The 25,201-nt window shown below is 44.3% G+C and overlaps 1 protein-coding gene across 2 annotated transcripts in view; it reads right to left on the bottom strand.

Moving 5' to 3' along the window:
- pan3 (poly(A) specific ribonuclease subunit PAN3) overlaps window positions 1-13,493 on the bottom strand; it is a 269,750-nt gene extending 256,257 nt beyond the window's left edge. Inside the window, exons 1-2 of one of the 2 annotated variants that reach the window (XM_072476944.1) lie at window positions 13,475-13,493; window positions 4,306-4,424 (exon numbers count right to left, since the gene is read on the bottom strand). In XM_072476944.1, coding sequence (XP_072333045.1) covers window positions 4,306-4,416 — 111 coding nt within the window. In that variant the 5' untranslated portion in view covers window positions 4,417-4,424; window positions 13,475-13,493. Of the gene's footprint in view, window positions 1-4,305; window positions 4,425-12,312; window positions 13,110-13,474 lie in introns of those variants that run through there. The other variant, XM_072476943.1, reaches the window with a different exon arrangement.
- Window positions 13,494-25,201: the final 11,708 nt, after the last annotated feature.

Raw genomic sequence — 25,201 nt, 5'->3', positions numbered from 1 at the left:
CCATATCATCTTATAAACCTCTATCAAGTCTCCCCTCATCCTTCTCTGTTCAAATGAGAAAAGGCCTAGCACCCTCAACCTTTCCTCGTAAGACCTACTCTCCATTCCAGGCAACATCCTGGTAAATCTCCTTTGCACCTTTTCCAAAGCTTCCACATCCTTCCGAAAATGAGGCGACCAGAACTGCGCACATTACTCCAAATGTGGCCTTACCAAGGTTTTGTACAGCTGCATCAGCACCTCACGGCTCTTAAATTCAATCCCTCTGCTAATGAATACTCGCACACCATAGGCCTTCTTCACAGCTCTATCCACCTGAGTGGCAACTTTCAAAGATCTATGAACATAGACCCCAAGATCTCTCTGCTCCTCCACATTGCCAAGAACCCTACCGTTAACGATGTATTCCGCATTCATATTTGTCCTTCCAAAATGGACAACCTCACACTTTTCAGGGTTAAACTCCATCTGCCACTTCTCAGCACAGCCCTGCATCCTATCTATGTCTCTTTGCAGACAACAGCCCTCCTCACTACCCACAACTCCACCAATCTTCGTATTGTCTGCAAATTTACTGACCCACCCTTCAACTCCCTCATCCAAGTCATTAATAAAAATCACAAACATTGTGCCACTGGTAACTGGGCTCCAGGCTGAATATTTGTCATCCACCACCACTCTCAGACTTCTATCGGTTAGCCAGTTCGTTATACAACTGACCAAATTTCCCACTATCCCATGCCTCCTTACTTTCTGCATAAGCCTACCATGGGGAACCTTATCAAATGGCTTACTAAAATCCATGTACACTACATCCACTGCTTTACCTTCATCCACGTGCTTGGTCACCTCCTCAAAGAATTCAATAAGACTTGTGAGGCAAGACCTACCCCTCACAATTCCGTGCTGACTATCCCTAATCAAGCAGTGTCATTCCAGATGCCCAGAAATCCTATTCCTCAGTACCCTTTCCATTATTTTGCCTACCACCGAAGAAAGACTAACTGGCCTGTAATTCCCAGGGATATCCCTATTCCCTTTTTTGAACAGGGGCACAACATTTGTCACTCTCCAATTCCCTGGTACTACCCCTGTTGACAGTGAGGACGAAAAGATCATTGCCAACGGCTCTGCAATTTCATCTCTTGCTTCCCATAGAATCCTTGGATATATCCCGTCAGGCACGGGGGACTTGTCTATCCTCAAGTTTTTCAAAATGCCCATCGCATCTTCCTTCCTAACAAGTATCTCCTCGAGCTTACCAGTCTGTTTCACACTGTCCTCTCCAACAATATGGCCCCTCTCATTCGTAAATACTGAAGAAAAGTACTCGTTCAAGACCTCTCTTATCTCTTTAGACGCAATACACAATCTCCCGCTACTGTCCTTGATCGGACGCACCCTCGCTCTAGTCATTCTCATATTTCTCACATATGTGTAAAAGGCCTTAGGATTTTCCTTGATTCTATCGGCCAAAGATTTTTCATGCCCTCTCTTAGCTCTCCTAATCCTTTTCTTCAGTTCTCTCCTGGCTATCTTATATCCCTCCAGCGCCTTGTCTGAACCTTGTTTCCGCAGCCTTACATAAGTCTCCTTCTTCCTCTTAACAAGACATTCAACCTCTCTTGTCAACCATGGTTCACTCGACCATCTCTTCCCTGCCTGACAGGGACATACATATCAAGGACACATAGTATCTGTGCCTTGAACAAGTTCCACATTTCACTTGTGTCCTTCCCTGACAGCCTATGTTCCCAACTTATGCACTTCAATTCTTGTCTGACAGCATCGTATTTACCCTTCCCCCAATTGTAAACCTTGCCCTGTTGCACGCGCCTATCCCTCTCCATTACTAAAGTGAAAGTCACAGAATTGTGGTCACTATCTCCAAAATGCTCCCCCACTAACAAATCTATCACTTGCCCTGGTTCATTACCAAGTACCAAATCCAATACGGCCTCCCCTCTGGTCAGACAATCTACATACTGTGTTAGAAAAGCTTCCTGGACACACTGCATAAACATCACCCCATCCAAACGATTTGATCTAAAGAGATTCCACTCAATATTTGGGAAATTGAAGTCACCCATGACTACTACCCTGTGGCTTCTGCACCTTTCCAAAATCTGTTTCCCAACCTGTTCCTCCACATCTCTGAAAAGATTCAAACATAAGGATACAAACTTCAAGTCTATGGTGCGAAGGACTGAAAGGCAACCTAAGCCAGCAAAGAGAGAAATGATGTACAAGTGAGAGTTGGTGTGGGTTACAATAAAGGAAGCAATTATGAATACACTGAAGTTTACTGAGGATGTAGGATGGCAGACTGCCCATGAGGACACTACAAGTGTAGGTAGTCTCCAGTTGACAAAAGCATGAAAGTATAAGTCACACATGAACTAAGGTATGGCAAACTTATCAATATGTCAACCATATACCAGGGCATTTATGCACTTGCGAGCAATGTTACAATTCTAAATCATTCATAAGACTCGATCTTTGAATTTAGCCCTGTTCTATTGCATGTTTCTGGTTTTACCATTAGGTGCAACTCAAATTGTTGAGACATAATATGAAATTGGTTTATAATCCAGTTAAAGGAATAAGATTTGCTAAGATATATCCTGAACAATACTCATCACACTGCTGTTTATGGGAGCTAGCTGTGTGCAAATTGGTTGCTATGTTTCCTGAGTTACAATACATCAAAATTATTTCACTGGTAGTGAGTGCTTTGGGATATCCTGTGGTCGTGAAAACTACTACATAAATACAAATCTTAATTTTATAACTAATCTATTTGGAAGCGGAAATATAGGATAGTGAGGGTCATAGTACTTAATGGCTTGAAGGACCTGGTCCTTTTACCTACAGGAAATTCCCATTTTAAGTGTCCCCTTTTAAAATGGTTTCATTTTATTGTTCTTTATTTTTCATGTCTGGTTCTAATTAAATGGCAGTGTTCCCTGTTTTAAAGTGTGCAATCAGCATTATGATGCTGTCACGTCCCGAGTCTGGCTTGTGATCAGTGCCATTTTGGCCTTTCTGTACTTTCGGGAACATGGCTTTTTTGCTGCATTTTCAGCCCCCCCCCCTCTTTACTGTTTTTGTTTACTAGTTGAGGAACTCCATGGAATTAGTTTTTTTGAAAGAATTCTCTACTACAAGCTTTTGTTTTTCAATTTTTTTGCTGCTGGCACAGTACATACCCAAGGAACTGCTGTGGACTTCTGTTTTTATTTTTTTTGTTATACAATGGTGCTGCTCTGTACTGTGTTTGAGGAACCTGTTGCAAACTTGGTGTTTCAAATAGGTCTCTGCTAGAATAATGCCTGCAGGCAAGGCAGCAATTTTAAAGTCACTTATTGTACTGTACAGTATTTCAGAGTGTCTGGTGGTGTTTCAATTTTTACATTGATTTTCCAAGGCAAAAATTGTCCTCAGAAACCTACCTCCAGCTTTAACAATCTATGTCATCTAGAGGAGGGGCAGTGTCTCAAGATAAGGGAACGATCATTTAGTGAGATTAGGTGAAATTTTTTCACTCAAAAGGGTTGTGAATCTTCGGAATCCTCAACCTCAGGAGATTCTTAATGCTCCATCTTTGAATATACTTAAATGGAGACAGACAGACTTTTGGTCTCTTAGGGCAGAAGGCGAGAAAGTAGAGTTTTTTTCCCCACAACGATCCCAACTTGAAAATATATTGCCTTTCCTTCATTGTCATTAGGTCAAAATCCTGGAGCTTCCCCACTAACAGTGGTGGGTGTCTCTTCACTACATGGACAACAGCAGCTCAAGGTGGTGGGCTCAAAGGAAATTATGGATGGGCGACAAGTGCTGGCCTTGCCAGTGCAGCTCGCATTACAAAACGAAGAAAAACACAATTTCAGCCTTATTAGTAAAACTGCACCAGGCAGGTTAACACTCTTGAAAACAAAGAATTCTTATTAATGGAAAAGAAATTACATTCCATTACAGTACCGGATTACGCTGGATCATGGAAGATTGTGTTTGTGATTATGCAAATTATTTTTGGTAGAAACATGAGGCATAATCTAGCCCATGCAATGTCAAGAGTATTTTGCACCCAAAATGGAAACTGTACCCTAATATTACACTGGTGTGCTCTGTTTTTTCAAATGAACTTCAGCATTCCCCTTTCAACCACATGTAAACTATGTTATATTCAAGTGTGAAAACACCCGTCATCCTCCACACCTGATGCAATATTTGGGTTAATTAATAAAGCCATTTTAAGAATTTGTATTACATGTACAGTTAGAGGCAATTAATTTTCAATACCTGAATCAAAGGGTACTTTGGCTCAGCTGGCCCTCCTCCAAAGCCATTTACCCCAATAAAGCTGCTGCTGAAGTATGAGTTGGTGAGGTTGTCTGGTAATGCTGCATCCATTCCTGGAACTGAAAAATAAAGTAACTTCGTAAAAATTTTGGAATTATTTTTCACTGCATGATAAAAGGGTAGAAAGTAAGCAAACTGGCACAATTAATATTAAAATAAAACAATTTGAGCTCATTATTTGGGCAATGTGATTTTTATTGCCTTTCCTTAAGCAAAGGTTTGCTTTATTGCAATGGTTTTTACATGAGTACCTTGATGAGCCACTTCAGAGTGCATTAAAAGCCAATTATGTGATATGAGACTGTAGATCAGACTGGGTAGGAAGTGGTATGTTCCTTTACAATAAAGGTCAAAAGTAAATTACTTCAGTTTTTTTACAAATCTAGTACCAGCCCGCAGCAACCAGATTTAGTGAATTGAAAATCACAACAGGCCAGTTCCACTACTACTGCTACCACACTAGTGGGCCCTTCTAGACATGATAACATTTTCTCAGCATATGTCTTATGTTGAAATGCAGTGCTGTTGGAATACATTGTCATAATTATCTCTAGGTTGTTTTGCTAATATCATTTTCTTTTTAGCTACTTCCAATACTTTCTCAGAACTGAGAAGGAGCAAAGAGATTTCCAAGATACATTAATCACAAAAGCTAGCGCACAGGTACAAAAGGTCAGCAAAAGGCTAATGGAATTACAGAATATTACACAGCATTTGCAAAGCATAAATAAGTAATTTGTTTCAACAGGTCAATAACCATGTTTCAGCTCTATACAAGCCTCTTCCCATCTCATTTCATCTCCCCTTTTCAACATATCCTTCCATTCCTTTCTCTCCTTAGTTCATCTTTTTTCACCTCAACTACCCTGTACTCCCTCTGGTATAGTTCCATGTTCTATTCACTATCCGAGTAAATAAATTTCTCCTGAACTCACTATTGGATTTATTAGTGACAATCTTATATTTATGGCCCGAGTTCTGGTCTCACCCATAAGCAAGTATTTCTCTATGTTAATCTTATCCAACCCTTTCATAACCTTGAAGGTCTCATTCGGGTGGCTCTTTGGTTTTCTCTTTTCTAGTGAAATCAACAGTCTGTTGAATCTTTCCGAGAGATATAACCTCTCGATTCTGCTATAATTCGAAAAAAAAAAAAAATTGCACCCTCTCCAGTGTCTCCATATTTTTTTTAATAATACTTCTATTGTGACCTAACCAAGATTCTATACACGTTTGGCAGCACTGTGGTGCAGTGGTTAGCACTGCTGTCTCACGGCACTGAAGTCTCAGGTTCGATCCCGGCTCTGGGTCACTGTCCGTGTGGAGTTTGCACATTTTCCCCATGTTTGCGTGGGTTTCGCCCCCACAACCCAAAGATGTGCAGGGTAGGTGGGTTGGCCGTTAATTGGAAAAAATTAATTGGGTACTCTAAAAAAATTTTTTTTTTAAAGATTCCATACAAGTTTAACACAAATCATTTGCTTTCAATTCTATCCCTCTAGAAATACTTTGCCCATAACTTCCCCAAGGTTGCCCAGATTGTCCACTTTAAACATAAATGGGACAGCACAGCATGCAATAGGAAAGCAAATGGTATGTTGGCCTCTATCACAAGAGTATTTGAATACAGGAGTAAAGATGCCTTGCTTTAATTGTACAGAACCTTGGTTCGAATCAGAATTCCTACAGTGCAGAAGGCGGCCACTCAGCCCATCGAGTCTGCACCGACCCTTTGAAAGAGCACTCCACCCAAGCCCACTTCCCCACCCGAACCCCATAACCCCTTAACCTAACCTACATATCCCTGGACACTAAGGGACAATGAATCATGGCCAAGCCACCTAACCTGCACATCTTTGGACTGTGGAAGGAAACCAGAGCACCCGGAGGAAACCCATGCAGACACGGGGAGAACGTACAAACTCCACCCAAGGCCGGAATTGAACCTGGATCAGTGAGGCAACAGTGTTAACCACTGTGACACCGTGCTGCCCCAAAGAACAAAGGCAAAGATCATGTGCCGAATCTTCCAGGGAATGGTCGTCACCGTCAGATTGCCACTCTGCTCCTATTTTTCTATCTTGCACTGGGGTGTTACATTTCTTGCCCTGTCTTTCAAACCGGGCCTGCTGAAAACTGTGGAGCGTAGCTGCTCTTAGAATCCTTGAGTGCAGTGTGTGGGAAAACATGCTCCCTTTTTATGGCACTAGCTGTTGTATTCTGTCAAATTTGAATGTCCCTTTGTTTAAAAGCACTTTGATAAGTTAGGAGCGAAGGTAAATATATATGGTAAGTGGTGAGGGGTAGGATCGATTGGTGGCTTTGGGGAGGTGGAGGGTTAGTTGGGTGGTGGAGTCGGGGGTGGGAGACTAATCAGACGGTCAGGGAGAAGTGTAGTCAGGGTGGTCAGTAGCATAGCTACCCAGGAGTTAGAACTAGTTTTAATATTTTCTAATTTTTCCTGGGTAACTATTCTGCTCAGTAAATTGGAACCCTCCAAAGAATTTAATTTAAATCAGATTTTTGGGAGGATGTCAGACACAGGTAATTGTCCAGCAAAAGCACCCATGCAATTAGACCACTCCTTGGAGTATTGTTTGCAGTTTTGGTTCCCTTACCCAAGGATGGATATATTTGCCATAGAGGGAGTGCAACAAAGTTTCACCGGACTCATTTCTGGGATGACAGGACTGTCCTATGATGAGAGACCGAGGAAACTATTTAATCTAGAGTTCAGAAGAACGAGAGGCGATCTCATAAAAACCTACAAAATTCTTAAGGGGTTAGAAGGGGTAGGTGCAGGAGGGAGGTTTCCCCTGGCTGGGGGGAATGTGGGGGGTCTTGAACAATTGGGACACCATTTCAGGATGTGGCAAGCCATTTAGGACTGAGATTAGTAGGAATTTCTTCACTCGGTGAATAGCAAATCTTTGGAATTCTCTACCCAGAGGGCTGTGTTCAAGACAGAGATTAAATTCTAGATACTAATGACATCAAGGGATATAGGGATAGTCTGGGAAAATGCTGAGATATAGATTAGGTTGAATGGCAGGACAAGCTAAAGGGGCTGAATGGCCTACTCCAATTTCTATGTTTTGATCTCAAGAGGCTGAAATACAAAGCAGTAGGGAAAATAAAACACCAGTATTTTAAAAAGGAGGATGGGAGAAAACAGGGATTTACAGACTGATTAGCCTGACTTTAATAATAGGGAAAATGCTAGAATCCATTAAAAAGGGTATGATAACAGGACACTTAGAAAATATCAACATGATTAGACAAAGTCAATATGGATATAAGAAAGGGAAATCATGTTTAACAAACCTATCAGAGTTTTGTGAGGATGTAACCAGCAGGACAGATTAGGAAGAATGTGGCATATTTGGATTTTCAGAAGTTTTTGATAAAGTCCCACTTGAGGTTATAGTCTGCAAAATTAAAGCACATGGAATTGGGGTAATATATTGGTATGGATTGAGAATTGGTTATCAGACAGGGAAAAAAAAAAAGTAGAAATAAATGGGTCTTTTTTCTTCTTTTTTTTTTTAAAAAAGAGCAGCAGGTGGTGACTGATGGGAGTACTGCAGGGATCAGTACTTGGGGCCCCAGTTATTCACAATATATATCAATGATCTGGATGAGGGAACCAAATATAATATTTCCAAGTTTGCTGGCAACATAAAAATAGTTGGGAATGTGAATGGGGAGAAGGACAAGAGGCCTCAAGTTAAGCGAGTGGGCATATACATAGCAGGTGCAGTATAACGTGAGTAGGTGTGAAGTTATCTGCTTTGGTAGGAAAAACAGAATGACAGAGTATTATTTAAATAATGATAGTTTGGGAAAATGTTGATACACAAAGGGTCTTGGGTGTCCTTGTACAGCGATCACTAAAAGCAAGCATGTAGGTGCAGCAAGCATTATCATAGAATTTACAGTGCAGAAGGCCATTCGGCCCATTGAGTCTGGACCGGCTCTTGGAAAGAGCACCCTACCCAAGGTCAACACCTCCACCCTATCCCCATAACCCAGTAACCCCACCCAACACTAAGGGCAATTTTGGACACTAAGGGCAATTTATCATGGCCAATCCACCTAACCTGCACATCTTTGGACTGTGGGAGGAAACTCGGAGCACCCGGAGGAAACCCACGCACACACGGGGAGGATGTGCAGACTCCGCACAGACAGTGACCCAGCGGGGAATCGAACCTGGGACCCTGGAGCTGTGAAGCAATTGTGCTATCCACAATGCTACCGTGCTGCCATTAGGAACACAAATGGTCATTTGGCCTTTGTTGCAAGAAGACTCGAGTAAACAACTGTACACCTGGAATCCAGCTTTGACAAAGAGTCATTGGACTCGAAATGTTAGCTCTTCTCTCTCCCTACAGATGCTACCAGACCGGCTGAGATTTTCCAGCATTTTCGCTTTCGCTTCAGATTCCAGCATCCGCAGAAATTTGCTTTTATCCAGTGTACACCTGGAATTGTGTGTGCAGTTTTGGTCTCCTTGCCTAAGAAAAGATACACTTGCCATAAAAGGAGTGCACCAAAGGTTCTCCAGACTTATTCCTGGAATGATAGGATTATCATATGAGGAAAGGTTGGGTCGACTAGGCCCGTGTTCACTGGAGTTAAAAAGATGAGAGGGGACCACATTGAAAGATATAAAATTCTGGCAGGGCTGGACAGACTAGATGTATGAATGATGTTTCCCCTGGCTGGGGTAGATCTCGAACAAGGAGTCAGTCTCAGGGTATGGGATAAACCATTTAGAACTGTAATGAGGAGAAACCTGTTCACTGAGAGGGTGGTGAACCCTTGAAATTCTCTACCACAGAAGGCTATGGAGGTCAAGTCACTGAATATATTTCAGGACAAGGATTTCCAGACTCAAGGTGTCAAGATATATGGGGAGAATGTGGGAGTACGGCATTGAGGTAGAGGATCAGCCATGGTCACATTGAATGTGGAGCAGGCTCAAAGGGCTGAATGACCTACTCCTGCTCCTATTTTCTATATTTCATTTGTAGAGACTTGGTCAGACATCTAGAGAGTACTGCATTCAGTATGGGCACAACCTCAGGAGGGAAATGCCTTTGAGAAACACATTTGCCATAGTCTTTAAAAGGATTAAGTTAGCGGGACAGCAGGCAGCACGGTGGCGCAGTGGGTAGCACTGCTGCCTCACGGCACTGAGGTCCCAGGTTCAATTCCGGCTCTGGGTCACTGTCCATGTGGAGTTTGCACATTCTCCCCGTGTTTGCGTGCGTTTTGCCCCCACAACCCAAAATATGTGCAGGGTAGGTGGATTGGCCACGCTAAATTGCCCCTTAATTGGAAAAAAATTGGGTACTCTAAATTTTTTTTTAAAGAAAAAGTTAGCAGGACAGGTTGTATAACTGTAGCTTGCATTCCTTATTTTGAAGGTAGGATTGTATATATGGTACAGATTCAGACCATTCACTCCAACCAGTGTGTGCTGCTATTTCTGCTCCACTCGAGCCTCTTCCCATCATAACCATCTAGCACCATCTCTTTCTACACTAGTCTAATTTCCCTTTAAATACAGCTATACGATTTGCTTCAACCACACCCTGTGGTGACAGGTTGAGGGGTAATCTAGCTGATATATTTAAAATCATAAAAATGATTTGATAGAGTACAGGGAATCTGGTCCCTCTGGTGGGGACATCCAGAAAAATGGGCACCAAGATAAAATTAGAGCTGCACTATTCAGAGTGAAATTAGAAAGCATTATTTTCCATGAAGAATTACAGAATTTACAGTGCAGGAGGCCATTCGGCCCATCGAGTCTGCATCAGCCCTTGGAAAGGGCACCCCACTTAAACCCACTCCACCACCCTATCCCCGTAACCCCACCTAGCCTTTTGGACACTAAGGGGCAATTTAGCATGGCCAATCCACCTAACGGGATTAGGGCAGCACAGTAGCACAAGTTGCTAGCACTATGGCTTCACAGCGCCAGGGTCCCAGGTTCGATTCCCCGCTTGGTCACTGTCAGTGCGGAGTCTGCACGTTCTCCCCGTATCTGCGTGGGTTTCCTCCAGGTGCTTCAGTTTCCTCCCACAGTCCAAAGACGTGCAGGTTAGGTGGACTGGCCATGCTAAATTGCCCTTAAGTGTCCAAAAGGTTAGGAGGGGTTATTGGATTACGGGGATAAGGTGGAACTGAGGGCTTAAGTGGGTCGGCGCAGACTCGATGGGCCAAATGGCCTCCTTCTGCACTGTATGTTCTATGTAAGCTGCACATCTTTGGGCCGTGGGAGGAAACCGGAGCACCGGGAGGAAACCCACGCAGACACGGGGAAAAGTTGCAAATTCCACACAGTCAGCCGAGGCCGGAATTGAACCCGGGACCCTGGAGCTGTGGGGCAAAAGTGCTAACCACTGTGCCACCGTGCCGCCAGAGAGTAGCAGAAATATGGAATTTTTCCCTCTCAGCCTGTGGATTCTGCACCAACTGAAATTTAAAGACTGATATCAGCAGATTTTTATGAGCAAGGATATTGTGTATAAGGATCAACTAGTTATTCGAGTTGCCAAGATTGAATTCAGTTGAGAAACAAACTAGAGATAAATAACCTACTTCTGTTCCTATATCCCAGATGTCTTAATCACTTTCAATTACAAAGACTAGTAACTTTATCACGCAGCTTAGTTTATTTTATTTCTGTGACCAGGTAATGCCCCAAGTTATTTTAAGGCACATCTGGGCTTGGTTACAATTTCCTACTGGTCACAGAAACAATGCAATTAACTTAAATTCAGATTATCAAATAAATACTGAATTCATCCAAGTGTAATTGCATGATACAACACAGTCCAAAGATGTGCAGGTTAGGTGGACAGGCCACTCTTTTGAGGTCAACCAAACAGGAGAAAGGAAACAAACTTTGGGACAATTGCTAAATTGCCCCTTAGTGTGTGAAGATATGTAGGGCATGTGGAGTTACGAGGATAGGGCAGGGGTGTGGGCTGGGGAGGGTCTCTTTCGGAGAGTGCCTTCTCATGTGCCTTCTGCACTGTCAGGACTCCATAGATTCTATATAAAGAACACTTAAAGAGCTGTGGCTGGAAATAAAGATAACTTTAAAAAGTTACTCTTCAGTAAGTTTATCTTTCATTTCTGAAAGGCATTATTGCCAAATAATCAGACAAGTTAGGTAATTTAAAAAATGCCAAACTGATCCAGGTTCCAGCCATGTGTATATACTGTACACCCCCACCTCCTTTCACAACGTCATTGATGTCTATTCTGTATATGTAAATGTCACTCTGCTTCCTGTCCTCAATTTGGGGGATTTCTACTAATCTCGTCCCTTGGTTTGAAGTCTATTTCAATCTTTCTTCTGTGCAGCGCCAGGGATTTTATTCGCATTAAAGGCGCTGTATAAATATAAATTGAAATACTCGATATTGAAGCCCGTCAGGTATAGCTATTAAAGTTATTTTATCCATTCAACATATTTGGAGTCGAGTTCATGTACTATAAATCATTAATCCCGAAAATAAACAAATGCACGTGGACAATTATGTGAAACGGCTACACCAAAAAGTCCTACAACCGGGCATTTCTGCCTCGCCCAGGTCAACAAGGTGTGCTCTCAAAAAGACGTTAAACCTGTCACTGTTGAGGTTTCATTCAAAAATGGACTTCCCATGACAGTCATTCTTTTCCAGAAAATCTTTTAATGGCAAAGATCGGCCAAAGATGATAGCCTGTCCTTTTTTTGTGTGTGTATGTTGAGACACCTACTCTTCCGGGTTCACTTGACAAGCACACTACCGTTTCCTTTGCAAAGGGGGGGTAGAAAAAGGGAAGCCAAGTGTATTTGCATCGAGCGACAACGTCTCCCCCGAGGCGCGGACACGTTGGGGGCTGGTTTTAATAAACGGACTGAAATATATCCAACACACTCACTGGTGAGCAACGGCCCTGGCTCCACCAGGCTGCCGAGTTCGCTTTTTTTGGGCCCTCCGTGTGGATATCCTCCCCCAGCGCCGCCGCCGCCGCCACCCCCTCCGCCGGCAGCTCCTCCTCCACCGCCGCCTCCCGGCGCAGCCGCGGCCGGCCCGACTCCCAGTCCCGGGTGGTTGTTATTGACGACAAGACCGAGGCTCGCGGAAGCGGCGCCATTGTTGGGATCCTCGTGCAGGAACTGGCACTCGTCGCCGTAGAAGCAGGTCTTGTCCTTGGCGTAGTAACGGCAGTACTTCACCTTGGAGCCCCCGCCCGCCAGCGCCCCGCCGCCGCCGTTCATGGCAGGCGGGGACGGGAAGAGGCTGGAGAAAGCCACCTTCAACGGCGGCGGCGGCTCGCCACACGCACGGCCGGGGGGGCAGAGCCGCAGGTCCAGCTCCGGCCTCGCTGCTCGTCCCACAATTCAAATCCGTGAGCCGAGGTGGAGAAGGGGGAGAACAACATTGGAAGGAAAAGGAGCGGGGCTGAGAATAAATAAAAAAACAACAAAAAAAAAACACACCAGATAGGCCCCGGTGCACCCGTCTCCGTCACTCGAACGGAGTGGGTGGGTATGGGGGGCGGGGAGACGGGGCGGCTAATCGGGTTAGGCTCAGGCTCCCGAGCGGTGATGTTTATTTCTGCCGGTGGTGGGAGCAGCTCCGACCGCAGCGACAAGTTTGTTTTTCGCCTCCTTGTTTTTTTTCGGCTGGAAGCGGCCTCCGCCGAGCAGCCAGCTGGCGCCTTAGTGCGCATGCGCAGCCTTGGCGCATTCTGGGCGCCCAAGGAATCAAAACAAATGTGGAGAGAGAGAGAGAGGGGGGAGGGGGCGCGCCGTGTCCCCGGGTGTCAGCCGCTGATGCTCCTTCCTCTCAGCTTCCCCCTCCCTCCCCACTTAGTCCAACTTGCGGGTGCGCGCCTACTGATCACATTCCTGTCAGAATCCGCTCTTACTGTCAGTTTTCTTCTCCGAGAGGTAAAACCGAGGCAATTCTAATCCAGCAATTATCTGAGGTATCGGTCAAAGGCGGCCGTCCGTCTCGTATTTTAAAGGATTGGCCCTTTCTTTTTGACCGTTTGTCGTCCACCTGTCGGCCTGTGCGCGAGAATTATCGGATTATACCTTACAACTGCTGACTGCACTTTATACCGTGGGAGACCAGAGTCTGCGTTGTCTCTTCTCTTGCCTTTCCCTCTTTTTGTTTTGCAAGCGTGTGTGCTGCCTCCTCCCCACGCAAACCCTCTTATGGTTACCCAAGGGGCCTGGGATTGAGCTCCCGCTAGGACACTACTGGTGAGCCTTCCAATCACAAAAACATTCATTGATCATTATTAGCCGCTACCAGCTACTGAGACAATTTTGACTCTAATTTTTTGGATCGCTGACTATTTTCTGACCAGTTTATAAATGTCAAATATTCGCCAGACACAACCTTCTCTTCACAAGTCAATGCCGACTGTCCTTAGCTGATCCATGCCTAACGGGCAGCACGGTAGTATAGTGTTTAGCACAATTGCTTCACAGCTCTAGGGTCCCAGGTTCGATTCCCGGCTTGGGTCACTGTCAGTGCGGAGTCTGCACGTTCTCCCCGTGTCTGCATGCGTTTCCTCCGGATGCTCCGGTTTCCTCCCACAGTCCAAAGAGGCGCAGGTTAGGTGGATTGGCCATGATAAATTGCCTTTATTGCCCAAAATTGCCCTTAGTGTTGGGTGAGGTTAATGGGTTATTGGGATGGGGTGGAGGTGTGGACTTGGGTAGGGTGCTCTTTCCAAGAGCAGGTGCAGACTTGATGGGCTGAATGGCCTCCTGCACTGTAAATTCTCTGATTTTCTACATAATTTGTGCTATTTTTTCCAACAAAGTCCATGCTGACTCTCCTTAGTTGATCCATACCTTTCTACATAATTTGTACCATTGAAATTTATTCCAACTATTTGCCCACCGCCAAGGTTTGGCTAATGGGCCTGTACTTGGTCTATATCCTTCCGTCCCTTTTTAAACCATGGTACAACATTAGCAGTTTTCTCGTTCTGCAACCTATTGCCAAAGAGGATTGGGAAATGATGTTCAAAGCCTCTGCCCCTCTTAGAAGCGTAGGGTGCATTTCATCACTAGCTAATGATTTATCATTTTTTAAAGATGCTCACCCTTTCATACCATTTAATATTTCAAACTTCTGTTTAATTGCATTGTCCCTCTTGTAAATAACAGTGCAAAGTACTCATTAAGATGCATGCCCTCAACCTCTTCCTCAAGACACAAATTACGTTTTTGCCTTTTTTAGCTCTATTCTTTCCTTAGTTATCCTCTTCATGTATTTTTAAAACCTCCTTGGGTTTTCCTTGATTTTACTTATCACTATTTTTCTTCTAAATGTTTCCTAATTTTCTTTTTAATTTCAGCCCTGCACTTTGTACTTCACGAGGCTTTCTGCCGTATTGAACTCTTAATTTCTGATGTAGAACTATAGAATCATAGAATGGTTAAATAACAGAAAGAAGCCATTTAGCCTGGCATATCAATTCCAGCTCTTTGCAAGAGCGATGTACCTAATCTAGCTCAACCACCTCTATCAAATCTCTTTATCTTCCCAAAGGAGAACAGCTCCAGCATCTCCTATATTTCCATATAACTGAAGCCTAGGATCCCATATGCTTTATTAACCATTTATCAACCTGCCCTGTCATCTTCCTATATCTCCACGTTCCTCTATGCTCCTGCACCTCCTTTATTTTATATTGCTTCTCCCCTTTTTCACATAAAAAATGAATCAATTCATACATCTCAGCATTAAATATGCCACTTTTCTGCCCAATCCACCAGCCTATGTCCCCTTGATGTTTATCACTATCCTCCTCACAATTCATAATGCTACCAAGTTTTGTGTCACATTTAGAAGTAGTGCCCTGTGCATATAAGTCTAGGTCATTAATATGTACCAGGAATAGCTTGGGCCCTAACACGTAAGCTTCCCTTTCCAGTCTTATCCTGCGGTATGATCTTTGTCACTGGGGGCTATCGAGATTTGAGAATCCCACTTTTTTGCTTTCTGGGAACATTTTGTTCCGAATCTACTCTATCTCTTTGATAATCTCCCAATGCTCTAACACTGTTACATCTTGTTAAGAACCCGCTGGTGTTAGCTGCGAGAGTATCTCAAAACCCCGAACGATAACTTGAAACATTGTCATACAATTTACAGTGCAGAAGGAGGCCATTCGGTCCATCGAATCTGCACCGGCTCTTGGAAAGAGCACCCTACTTAAGCCCACACCTCCACCCTATCCCGTAACCCAGCAACCCCACCTAACTAAGGGCAATTTAGCATGGTCAATCAACCTAATCTGCACATCGTTGGACTGTGGGAGGAAACAGGAGCACCCGGAGGAAACCCACGCAGACACAGGGAAAACATGCAGACTCTGCACAGACAGTGACCCAAGCCAGGAATTGAACCTAGGACCCTGGAGCTGTGAAGCAACAGTGCCAACTGTGCTACCGAACGGTGTATTTTTGTTTGGAATAATGCGAGGAACAATGCGCAACCCAGTGAGGAACCAGTCCAGTCATAGTGTAAACAATAAAGAATCGTTATTTAAGTAAAAGAAAAGACAAACACATGACAAAAGACTAATGTGCACTATGACACTTACATATAAGAATAACTAAACACACCATTTTATCTGAAGTTGCTTCTTGTTCCCAAAATATATGCATGTTCCCTGAACTTACTGAGACACCACTTTTCCCAAGCAACATTCAATTCTTCGCAACTCCGTAAGTGAAATCCAGCTAATAGTTACCACACAATACCGCTTAGATGACCAAGTTTGGGAAAATGTCTCTTCCTGGTTCAGCGATGGTGCAAAACTGTGTCTTTTAGAGGAGAATATCTGCAATCTGTCATGGCTCTAAATGTTCGATGAAACAGGCCTCCGTGGCTCGGATCGTAGATGCAACTAGTGACTGTTGCAGAACTAGCCTGTCTCTCCAATGGGGGTGCTAGCAGCTATACTGGTTAGTCCATTTGATATCCCCCTCTGTAGATTCTTCTGTCTACCTCTTTCAAAGTCCTTGCCTTTAGAAGTTATCATTTAGACCCCTCCCTGATTTCTGGTAAACAATGGCCAGAATTCTCCAGCCATTCAGGATTATCTGGTCCCACTGAAAATGTACCCCCTCCCATGCGTTTCCTGGCAGTGTGGGGTGGCTTCAATGGGAATTTCCATTGACAGCAACGGGAGCAGTGAATTCTGCCGCTAGTGAACGGGGAGCTGCCAAGAAATGGGAGATAGGAGAACCCCGCCCAATGTTTCTGATATGACCATTCACGCCTCAATGTCTCTAGTCTCCTGCTATTCCTGTTACTAGGCAAATCGTACCTCACTGTTGCTTCACAACGCCAGGGTCCCAGGTTCGATTCCCGGCTTGGGTCACTGTTTGTGCGGAGTCTGCACGTTCTCCTGTGTCTGTGTGGATTTCCTCCGCGTGCTCCGTTTTCCTCCCACAGGTAATTCGGACATTCTGAATTCTCCCTCTGTGTACCCGAATAGGCACCAGAATGTGGTGACTAGGGGCTTTTCACAGGAACCTCATTGCAGTGTTAATGTAAGCCTACTTGTGACAATAAAGATTATTATTATTGTCTAGTTGTCTGCTAGTCTTGTTACTTGTCTGTTATTTTATTTTCATCTCAAATTCACTGTTAATCTAATTAATTTCCCACATTCCTAACAATCTTGAAGTAGCGCTTTCCAGTCCACTTGAGCCAAAAGTATTGTGCAGACGACTTAAATTGAGTCACATGCTTGTGAAAACCCAAGTACCAGTATATTCGCAAACTGGAAACTGAATTGGACCTTTAATTGGGTAATCCTGCCATTTTATTCCTAGGAGGATGTGATAAACCTCAGAATTTATGTTTAAAGGAACACTTACTTAAAGTTGCTCTCTTAAGAATCACAGCAGCAATATTCTTTTTCGCTGTGGTAATTTGATTGGATTGAATTATTCTAAAATCAGTTGTAGAGAAATGTTTGGGTGCTGAGATATGATCAATTAAAACAAAAAATAGCCAATTGGAAAGAAGGAAACACAGACACACTCAATGAGCACAAAGATGCACAATCTTAATCATAGACAAAAATACAATAGACTCAAGAAAGCATTGTTGTAAAACTGTTACGTGGCACTTCATAAAATGCACAAACTAAATAAAACAATCCTATGACTAGACTACGACGTGGCTTTGTAGGATTGTACAGGGGCTGACATTAATCCAGTAATGGATAAATAATTTTTGCTCAAAAAATTGTTGATGTTTTCATCAAATTAATGTAATCCAAGCAAGAATGCAATTTTGTGGATTCATTTTTAAAAAAATATGTACCCCAAAATTATTTAAAGCTTCAATCTTTTTGAGATTAAACTAATTCCGAAATGTTCATAAAATACAGGAGCAGAATTCAACCATTCGGACCATCAAAATGTAATGTGTTAATCTGCTAGATGGCACATTGAAACCAATGGTGAACTATAGTTTAGATTCATGAACATGAACATAATTTCTGCATTATTAGTGCTGCCAACAACTCATAGCAGTAAAATAAAACTCAAAATTAAAAACATAACAGAGCAAAATACATTAAATTTATTATTGGTGCTTAATTCAGCAATTTATTCTATCAACTATTTTTTCAATTCGGTTATACCAGATACTTTAGACAAAATGTATCACTATATTTATTTATGATTCTACAATTTTCAATTGCTTTCAAGGCAAGAGGAAATTCAGTTACATTCATGCCAACTAAAACAAATTACCTTTCTCAGAAATAATGTAAAATGGTTTGAAAGTCAATTTTGCAATCAGATAATGATGATACTTAATTGTTAGTTTATTTATTACTGGAAATGCTGTTTTGATCCAGCGAGAATTAACTGCAAAACTGATTAGCTATAAGCAAAAATATTGAATTAATTATTTAACTTATATGATTTAAAGGTTTATTTTTAAAAAACATGGGTGGAACTTTCTTAAAAAATGGCAGTGTCATTTTCAATGCGGAAATTGGTGCAAATTCTGCCAGCTGTGGTGGCGCGATCCGGATCACAATCTTACGGCATTTTGAAAAACAATTTTTCCACATGTAAACCCCACGTCTGAGGTGCAAAGCGTCTGATCGCCTACCTGAAGGTTGTGCAGTGCTGGTCCGAGGAGACAGAAGAGCTCTTACGTGACTGCTTAGAGACAGTGAACTGGTCCATATTTAAGAACTCAGCGACCAATTTAAATGAGTATACCACCACCGTCACAGACGTCATCAGCAAATGTGTGGACGACTGAGTGCCAAAGAAAGCAGTACGTGCATTCCCCAACCGGAAACCATGGCTCAATCGCGAGATTGACTCCCTACTGAAGGACAGATCTGAGGCGTTCAAGACAGACGACCCTGACCTGTACAAGAAATCCAGGTACGACCTCCGCAAAGCCATCCGAGATGCCAAGAGAGAATATCAAACCAAGCTAGAGTCACAGACAGACTCTCGGCGGTTGTGGCAAGGACTAAACAACATAACGGGCTACAAAGCGAAGCCGAACAGTATCTCTGGCAGCAGTGCACCCCTCCCCGATGAACTCAATGCATTCTATGCTCGGTTCGAGCAGGTAACCAACAATCCACCGTCAAGTGCCCCAGCAGCCCATAATTCACGCATACCCACCATCACAGCTTCCGAAGTCAGATTGGCCTTCCTGAAAGTGAACCCTCGGAAGGGGGCGGGCCCGGGCGGGATCCCTGGTCGTGCACTCAAAGCCTGCGCGGACCAGCTGGCAGAGGTATTCGCGGACATCTTTAACCTGTCCCTACTCCACTCCGAGGTCCCCATCTGCTTCAAGAAGACCACCATCATACCGGTACCAAAGAAGAACCAGGCAACGTGCCTCAATGACTACCGTCCAGTGGCCCTGACTTCAGTCGTAATGAAGTGCTTCGAGAGGTTGATCATGAAGCGCATCACCTCCATACTCCCAGAACGCCTTGATCCACTGCAATTCACATACCGCTGTAACCGGTCCACATCAGACGCCATTTCCCTGGCCCTACACTCATCCCTAGAGTATCTCGACAACAAGGACTCCTACATCAGACTCCTATTTATTGACTACAGGTCCGCCTTCAACACCATAATCCCAGCCAAGCTCATATCAAAGCTCCAAAACCTAGGACTTGGCTCCCCACTCTGCAACTGGATCTTCGATTTTCTGACCAACAGACCACAATCAGTAAGAATGAACAACAACACCTCCTCCACAATAGTCCTCAACACCGGGGCCCCGCAAAGCTGCGTACTTAGCCCCCTACTCTACTCCCTGTACACACACGACTGCGTGGCAAAACTTGGTTCCAACTCCATCTACAAGTTTGGTGACGATACGACCATAGAGGGCCGGATCTCGGATAACGACGAGTCCGAATACAGGTGGGAGATAGAGAACCTAGTGGAGTGGTGTATCGACAACAATCTCTCCCTCAATGCCAGCAAAACTAAAGAGCTGGTCATTGACTTCAGGAAACAAAGTACTGTACACACCCCTGTCAGCATCAAGGGGGCCGAGGTGGAGATGGTTAGCAGTTTCAAATTCCTAGGGGTGCACATCTCCAAAAATCTGTCCTGGTCCACCCACATCGACGCTACCACCAAGAAAGCACAACAGCGCCTATACTTCCTCAGGAAACTAAGGAAATTCGGCATGTCCACATTAACCCTTACCAACTTTCACAGATGCACCACAGAAAGCATCCTATCAGGCTGCATCACAGCCTGGTATGGCAACTGCTCGGCCCAGGACCGCAAGAAACTTCAGAGAGTCGTGAACACCGCCCAGTCCATCACACGAACCTGCCTCCCATCCATTGACTCCATCTACACCTCCCGCTGCCTGGGGAAAGCGGGCAGCATAATCAAAGATTCCTCCCACCCGGCTTACTCAATCTTACAACTTCTTCCATCGGGCAGGAGATACAGAAGTCTGAGAACACACACGAACAGACTCAAAAACAGCTTCTTCCCCACTGTCACCAGACTCCTAAATGACCCTCTTATGGACTGACCTCATTAACACTACACCCTGTATGCTTCATCCGATCCCAGTGCTTATGTAGTTACATTGTATATGTTGTGTTGCCCTATTATGTATTTTCTTTTATTCCCTTTTCTTCCCATGTACTTAATGATCTGTTGAGCTGCTCGCAGAAAAATACTTTTCACTGTACCTCGGTACACGTGACAATAAACTAATCCAATCCAATCCAATCTTGGTGCCGGCGTCGGGCCATCCCGCCAATTGCGGGAGAAACCCGCCCATTGTGTTCCAAAACCTCGTTTTTGGCCTCTCGCGTTATTTTCCAGCCATTACGAGATTTGCACCTGCGGCTAACAGACCTGTAGAATCGCGTCCCATAATGCGGTCTAGATCAACAATAAATTGGGGGAAGGCTAATTATAACAATATTAGGCGGGAACTGAAGAACCTAGATTGGGGGAGGATATTTGAGGGTAAATCAACATCTGACATGTGGGAGGCTTTCAAATGTCAGTTGAAAGGAATTCAGGACCGGCATGTTCCTGTGAGGAAGAAGAATAAATGTGGCAAATTTCAGGAACCTTGGATAACGAGAGATATTGTAGGCCTCGTCAAAAAGAAAAAGGAGGCATTTGTCAGGGCTGGAAGGCTGGGAACAGACGAAGCCTGTGTGGAATATATGGAAAGTCGGAAGGAACTTAAGCAAGGGGTCAGAAGGGCTAAAAGGGGTCACGAAAAGTAATTGGCAAATAAGGTTAAGGAAAATCCCAAGGCTTTTTACACGTACATAAAAAGCAAGAGGGTAGCCAGGGAGAGGGTTGGCCCAATGAAGGACAGGGGAGGGAATCTATATGTGGAGCCAGAGGAAATGGGCAAGGTACTAAATGAATACTTTGCATCAGTATTCACCAAAGAGAAGGAATTGGTGGATGTTGAGTCTGGAGAAGGGTGCGTAGGTAGCCTGGGCCACATTGAGATCCAAAAGGACAAGGTGTTGGGCAACTTGAAAAATATTACGGCGGATAAGTCCCCAAGGCCTGATGGGATCTACCCCAGAATACTGAAGGAGGCAAGAGAGGAAATTGCTGATGCCTTGAAAGAAATCTTTGGATCCTCAATGGCTTCAGGTGATGTCCCGGAGGACTGGAGAATAGCCATGTTGTTCCTTTGTTTAAGAAGGGTAGCAAAGATAATCCAGGGAACTACAGGCCGGTGAGCCTTACGTCAGTGGTAGGGAAATTACCGGAGAGAATTCTTCGAGACAGGATCTATTCCCATTTGGAAGCAAGTGGGCATATTAGCGAGAGACAGCAGGGTTTTGTGAAGGGGAGGTCGTGTCTCACTAACTTGATAGAGTTTTTCGAGGACGTCACAAAGATGATTGATGCAGGTAGGGCAGTGGATGTTGTCTATATGGACCTCAGTAAGGCCTTTGACAAGGTCCCTCATGGCAGACTGGTACAAAAGGTGAAGTCACACGGGATCAGAGATGAGCTGGCAAGATGGATACGGAACTGGCTAGGTCATAGAAGGCAGAGAGTAGCAATGGAAGGGTGTTTTTCTGATTGGAGGGCTGTGACTAGTGGTGTTCCACAGGGATCAGTGCTGGGACCTTTGCTGTTCATAGTACATATAAATGATTTGGAGGAAAATGTAACTGGTCTGATTAGTAAGTTTGCAGACAACACAAAGGTTGGTGGAATTGCGGATAGCGATGAGGACTGTCAGAGGATACAGCAGTATTTAGATCGTTTAGAGACTTGCGCGGAGAGATGGCAAATGGAGTTTAATCCGGACAAATGTGAGGTAATGCCTTTTGGAAGGTCTAATACAGGTAGGAAATATACAGTGAATGGTAGAACCCTCAAGAGTATTGAAAGTCAGAGAGATCTAGGTGTACAGGTCCACAGGTCACTGAAAGGGGCAACACCGGTGGAGAAGGTAGTCAAGAAGGCATACGGCATGCTTGCTTCATTGGCTGGGGCATTGAGTATAAGAATTGGCAAGTCATGTTGCAGCTGTATAGAACCTTAGTTAGGCCACACTTGGAGTGTAGTGTTCAATTCTGGTCAACACACTACCAGAAGGATGTGGAAGCTTTAGAGAGGGTGCAGAAGAGATTTACCGGGATGTTGCCTGGTAAGGAGGGCATTAGCTAAGAGGAGAGGTTGAATAAACTTGGTTTGTTCTCACTGGAACGAAGGAGGTTGAGGGGCGACCTGATAGAGGTCTACAAAATTATGAGGGGCATAGACAGAGTGGATAGTCAGAGACATTTTCCCAGGGTAGAGGGGTCAATTACTAGGGGGCATAGGTTTAAGTTGCGAGGGGCAAGGTTTAGAGAGGTGTACGAGGCAAATTTTTTACACAGAGGGTAGTGGGTGCCTGGAACTTGCTGCCGGAGGAGGTGGTGGAAGCAGGGACGATAGTGACGTTTAAGGGGCAACTTGACAAATACATGAATAGGATGGAAATAGAGGGATACAGACCCCGGAAGTGTAGAAGATTTTAGTTTAGACGGGCAGCATGGTCGGCGCAGGCTTGGAGGGCCGAAGGGCCTGTTCATGTGCTGTACTTTTCTTTGTTCTTTGTTCTTGCTCTTAAATTCTGAATTATAATGTTGAAATATGCATGTTTGATTGTGTGAATTGGGATATTTTAGGCAATTTATGTAACTCAGAACTCCCTAAATACGCACTTGTTATTTTTTACTCGGAGTATGGAATATACTTTGCACATGTAAGGAAATAGCCCAAGCAAAGATAGGACTCCACAACCGGCTGACTGTTTAAAAGTAAACCTCTGTGTGCACCAGAAGGACTGCAATACATCATCAACATCCACCACCTTTCTCAGCCATGGGACCTAATCTTCATTTGATTTGATACGTTTCATTTGAAAAATTACCAGTTAGTGATTGTGTCCCCTTAAGAAGGAGCACCACTACCTTTTAATTGGTAATGTCACTGTAAATCACTGTTAATATAAAAGATTAGGCAGATGTTTCCATGGTAACTTCATTATATATTTCCCCAAAGCAATATGGAGCAGCAGCAGGGCATAAAGATCTCTCAGTTATTGTACAGCTGACCAGAATCATTGGTCTTCAAATGTTTCCAGCAGTTCAAGAAAATGGCTCACCATCATCTTCTCAGGACACTCAAGGATGAGCTCAATTATAAGCCATCCACATCCTAAGGAAACATTTTCCAAAATCTTGCATGATGCAAAACAGATATGGGGCGTCACTCTTTCACTGCACCAATGGATATGGGCAGGAGAGTTTTTGCATGAAGCAACCCACAAGATATTTAATCCTCTTCATATACTCCCAGACTGCCTGTAAACATTGTGTCCTGAATGAGTCCACGGTTCATCTATTCGCAGACTGAGATGTTGCAGCCCGTATTCCATCATTTGAACTGCTACTCTTCAAATTCTGACTACACTTTAGTCCCATGCTGCTGATCTCATGCTAGCCAGTGTGGAGGAGGATGGACATGTTGGAGGAACTTTTCAGGTGGTCATGCATAGCTTGAGCTCAGCCCACAGGGGTGATCTCTTTGGCTGTCTGCCTCTTGTCCATGGAGCTTCCACACCCATGTGGCATCCGCAGTGTCCATTGATATGCTTGCAGCCATGAAAGACATAGAAGTCATAGAATCCCTACAATGCAGAAGGAGGCCATTCATCACATCGAGTATGCACTGACACTCCAAAGGAACACCCTACCTAGGCCTGCACCCCCACTATATCCCCGTAACCCCAATTAACCTTTTTTGGACACAAAGTGGCAATTTAGCATGGCCAATCAATCAAACCTACACATCTTTGAATTGTGGGAGGAAACCAATCACCCAGAGAAAACCAACGCAGACACAGAGAGAATGTGCAAACTCCATACAGACAGTTACCCAAGATCGGAATTGAACCCGGGTCACTGGCACTGCGAGGCAACTGTGCTAACCACTGTGCCACCGTGCTGCCATCAAGATCAATGGGCACCAACATTCTGGAATGCATAGTTGACATGGATGACAACATTATTATTTAATTTTTAAGTTCTCCTTTTCTTTCCAATCTGGGGTTCTGTAAATGCTGGGCACTTTTGTTAAAATGGTGATGGATAATTAAACAACTCACTGGAGGACGAGGCTCCACAAATATCCCCATCCTCAATGATGGAGGAGCCGAGCACAAGGCTGAGGCATTCGCAACTATCTTCAGCCACAAGTGCCAAGTGGATGATCGCTCTTAGTCTCCTCTGGAGGTCCCCAACATCACAGATGTCATCCTTCAGCCAATACAATTCAATCCACGTGATCATAGAATCATAGAATTTACAGTGCAGAAGGAGGCCATTCGGCCCATCGAGTCTGCACCGGCTCTTGGAAAGAGCACCCTACCCAATGTCCACACCTGCACCCTATCCCCATAACCCAGTAACCCCACCCAACACTAAGGGCAATTTTGGACACTATGGGCAATTTAGCATGGACAATCCACCTAACCCGCACATCTTTGGACTGTGGGAGGAAACCGGAGCACCCGGAGGAAACCCACGCACACACGGGGAGGATGTGCAGACTCCGCACAGACAGTGATCCAAGCCGGAATCGAACCTGGGACCCTGGAGCTGTGAAGCATTTGTGCTATCCACAATGCTACCATGTTGCCCCAACTCCTTGGCCAACGGCCTAGCAAATCTCCACGGATCCACTCCCCCCATTTTCTCCATAGATCCCCTGAGCACCTTGGCTGCT

This window comes from Scyliorhinus torazame, chromosome 15 (genome assembly GCF_047496885.1).
Source record: "Scyliorhinus torazame isolate Kashiwa2021f chromosome 15, sScyTor2.1, whole genome shotgun sequence".
Lineage (NCBI taxonomy): Eukaryota > Metazoa > Chordata > Chondrichthyes > Carcharhiniformes > Scyliorhinidae > Scyliorhinus > Scyliorhinus torazame.
Note: the sequence above shows the minus strand (reverse complement) of the source record. Positions and strands in the feature narration are given on the sequence as shown.